Raw genomic sequence first — 4,089 nt, 5'->3', positions numbered from 1 at the left:
ATTGAACTGTAGCTATCTTAGCCGTGGGCACACCAATTATTTGGTCACCACTCAAATGAACACCCAGACAGCCAGACTGGGTCAACATCCAATATTTTGGGGCAGGGCGTCTCAGGGCAGTGAACCTCGAATAGCAAGTTGAAACGTACGTGAGATGTATAGGATTGAATCGCCTAACAAACTTGTAATAACCTTGCATCCATGTTCAATATATATAAAGGAGAAGCTGCCGGTAGCCTAGTTGCACGGAGCAACACCAAACTAATTTGACCGGGATCCACCTTACAGTGTAACTTCTGTGTTTTAACGCATGCTTCTTTTCTCCCCCACAAGCTGCAGAACGCCACGACAAAAGGAAAGGACAAAACGAGTCATACACCAGTACAAACTTCTCGTGTTTCCTAGTTCCGATCGCAGTGAGACAGTGTCACTTCACCAGCCATCCCGTCCTCACCTTTTTCATTTTCATTTTTTGCGGGAAGATCTTGCCCTCCCTCACCTAACATGTAGTGAAGCGCCAACCACAAGCTTCTTCAGTAAAACTCCGAAAAGATCTTTGCGATCCCCCCTGGATCGAGGAATCGGTGAATGGGTCCGGGTGATCATGCCGGCGTCCGTTCCGCCGACGGCCGGCTGGAGGCCCTGCTCTCCGGCGGCGGCGGGGCACGGCGCATGGCGTCGGCCGCGGCGCTGGAGCTGCGGCTGCTAGCTCCGCTGGCCGCGCCGGCCGTGGTGGTGTACATGCTGATCATCGTGATGTCGTCGGCCACCCAGATCTTCTGCGGCCAGCTCGGCAACGTGCAGCTCGCCGCCGCCTCCCTCGGCAACAACGGCATCCAGGTGTTCGCCTACGGCCTCATGGTACGTACCTCCACTCCACCGTATGTACTGTCATTTCTACGCATCCGTTGCTACGTACGTGGGCGCGTGTCTAAAGTAAACTACGTGCACGACTGCCGTGGCGATGGCATGGCGCTTGCTGCAGCTCGGGATGGGGAGCGCGGTGGAGACGCTGTGCGGGCAGGCGTACGGTGCCGAGAAGTACGAGATGCTGGGCGTGTACCTGCAGCGGTCGACGGTGCTCCTCATGGCGACCGGCGTGCCGCTGGCCGCCATGTACGCCTTCTCGGAGCCCATCCTCCTCCTGCTCGGGCAGTCGCCGGAGATCGCCGGCGCCGCGGCGGAGTTCGCCTACGGCCTCATCCCGCAGATCTTCGCGTACGCGGCCAACTTCCCCATCCAGAAGTTCCTGCAGGCGCAGAGCATCGTGGCGCCCAGCGCCTACATCCTGACGGCCAGCATGGCGCTGCACGTGGCGATGAGCTGGGTGGCGGTGTATAGGCTGGGCCTAGGCCTGCTGGGCGCGTCGCTCACGCTGAGCCTGACGTGGTGGGTCCTGGTGGCAGGGCAGTTCGCGTACATCGTGCTGAGCCCGAGGTGCAGGGAGACGTGGACCGGGTTCACGTGGGCCGCGTTTGCCGACCTGGCGGGGTTCGCCAGGCTGTCGGCCGCGTCGGCGGTGATGCTGGCGCTGGAGGTGTGGTACTTCCAGGTGCTCATCCTCCTCGCCGGCATGCTGCCCGACCCACAGATCGCACTTGATTCGCTCACCGTCTGGTAGGTAACTAGTAGTAAGTGAGAAGGAACGAGCACATGGTTTTGTCCGTCGAGTCTTTTGTGTGTTGGAATTCGATGATCGTGTGACCAACTCCATGTTTTGCAGCACCTCGATTCAGTCATGGGTGTTCATGATCTCCGTGGGCTTCAACGCCGCTGCCAGGTCGGTGCATTGCATACAACTAAACTGTGGTTGTCAGCATAATCTTCTTTTTAGCTCAACTATTCTCCAGAATTAGCAGCCTAAAATGCTGGCCTTGTCAGCCGCGTCAAGGATCTGTTTATCTGAATTTTTTCGTCTGAAGGATAGAGTTGATCAATGTTGATGTTGCCGACTGCAGCGTGAGGGTGGGGAATGAACTTGGCGCCGGGAACCCCAGGTCTGCCGCGTTCTCCGCATGGGTAGTCACCGCCATGTCCGCGCTCATAGCAGTCATAGCCGGCGTTGTGGTCTTCCTCCTCAGGCACAAGCTCAGCTACATCTTCACCGGAGGCGAGGCCGTCTCGCGCGCGGTCGCAGATCTCTGTCCTTTGCTTGTCGGCACCATTGTGCTCTGCGGAATCCAGCCCGTGCTATCAGGTGATGTCATAATTCAGCCCGTGCGCTGCGGTATCTAACTATCTCTGGTTAATCAATGGAGACGCCCATCTAGTAAGGGAATTCGAAGATCAAAAGTCTTGACCGGTGTCCTTTTTGACTGACCCAATGAAGGTGTTGCTGTTGGCTGTGGGTGGCAAGCATTGGTGGCATACATCAACATTGGATGCTATTACTTCATCGGCGTTCCCCTTGGCGCGCTCCTGGGCTTCAAGTTTGACTATGGAATCAAGGTACCGTTACTCCCAAGCTAGGAGCGCTGCTTTCAAAGCGCTTATTCACCAAAGAAAAGATGGCAGAATCATCATTCATGTTGAGTTGACTCGTCAGATGTCAACTGTCAGTAAATTAGCTTTTGCATGTGTGATGAACTGCACTGATGATAGAGGTTGCATTTGCATGCAGGGATTGTGGGGAGGCATGATTGGAGGCACACTCATCCAAACAATTATCCTATTGTGGATCACATTCAGAACTGACTGGAATAAGGAGGTAGGAGCAAACCTTATCCTTGATTGTTAGATTATCACGTTCCTCGTTAACCATCCAGGCCGTTACACTGTCAAACGATTCCCCAATCTCACATGCTAAGCCGCATCTAAATCATGTACCAACTCATTATTTTAGCGCAATCATTTCACCAAGTGTGCGCATGCTTTGTATGATCACTCAGGTTGTCTCATTTGTCCTCTCTTAATTTTGCCTATAAAACTAATAGTGCATTTCACTATTTTAGATCAATTATTTCACCCAAATGCATCCTTCTATGATCATCACTTCTTTTTTTAGAAAACTGGCTTCTGTCATCATCTAGGTTAGGCTGTTTCAGTTGTCCTCTCGAATTTCGCTGATAAAGTATATTGCGAATTTTGTGTCTGAACCTAGGTCGAGGAGGCGAGGAGAAGACTGGACAAGTGGGACGACGCAAAGCAGCCACTTCTCGCTAACGTGCAGCGATGATGCCCGGAGAAGATTAACGTTTGTGCTGCTGCAAGTTCGGCAGATTGATCCACTCACCAACTTATGTTCAGCATTATCTCAGTTTTTTTAGGAAATGTTGAGCATCGTCCTTCTCATCTCCCGCTGCTAGCTGCATTTTTTGTTCAATCAAGTTTACAATGAGATGGTGCTCCTTCAGGATTCGCATGCTATTGTGAACTCTCCTTCAGGATTCACACGCTATTCTCAGTAAGTGGCTGTATAAATTATCTGTAGACACGGAGGCCACATGGGCGCAGATTCTCCGTAGTAAGTACCTTCGCTCCAAAACTTTGTCAAAGGTGAAGTTTATAATCGGAAATGGTACCACCACAAGATTCTGGGAGGAAACTTGGCTAGGGGAAACACCCCTCGCGCTTCAATATCCGTCCCTTTATAGCATTGTTCAACGAAGAGACGCTTACGTTGCAACAGTACTTCAGTCCATCCCTCTCAATATTCAATTCAGGAGGACGCTAGCCGGAAATCGTTGGGAAACTTGGCTCCATCTAGTGAGTAGACTGATGGAGGTTCAGCTTTCTGAACAACCCGATCAGCTGCTCTGGAAGGTTACTAGGACTGGAGAGTATACAATTAAATCGATGTATCTTGATGTTATCAATTCTAATTCCATTCCTAGTTCCAAATATATTTGAAAAGTCATAGTTCCTTTGAAAATTAAAGTGTTTATGTGGTTTGTACATAAACAAGTCATTTTAACTAAGGACAATCTGGCAAAGCGCAACTGGACAAGACCTACAAGGTGTAGTTTTTGTGACCGGGATGAATCTATCAAACACCTCTTTCTTGACTGCCCGTTGGCAAAAAAATTATGGCGGACGGTTCACATAGCTTTTAACATTACTCCTCCGAATTCTGTCAGCACGTTATTTGGG

At 51.1% G+C, this 4,089-nt stretch overlaps 1 protein-coding gene across 1 annotated transcript; it reads left to right on the top strand.

The window, feature by feature from the left end:
• The first annotated feature begins 279 nt into the window (after nt 1-279).
• Nucleotides 280-3,529, top strand: LOC123044677 (protein DETOXIFICATION 40). Its single transcript, XM_044467494.1, has 7 exons — nt 280-861; nt 986-1,617; nt 1,724-1,780; nt 1,959-2,197; nt 2,330-2,448; nt 2,621-2,707; nt 3,101-3,529. The coding sequence occupies exons 1-7, from the start codon at nt 589-591 to the stop codon at nt 3,173-3,175; spliced, it is 1,482 nt and encodes a 493-aa protein (XP_044323429.1). The 5' UTR covers nt 280-588; the 3' UTR covers nt 3,176-3,529.
• The last annotated feature ends 560 nt before the right edge of the window (nt 3,530-4,089 follow it).

This window comes from Triticum aestivum, chromosome 2B (genome assembly GCF_018294505.1).
Source record: "Triticum aestivum cultivar Chinese Spring chromosome 2B, IWGSC CS RefSeq v2.1, whole genome shotgun sequence".
Classification (NCBI taxonomy): Eukaryota; Viridiplantae; Streptophyta; class Magnoliopsida; order Poales; family Poaceae; genus Triticum; species Triticum aestivum.
This window is presented reverse-complemented; position numbering and strand designations above follow the sequence as displayed.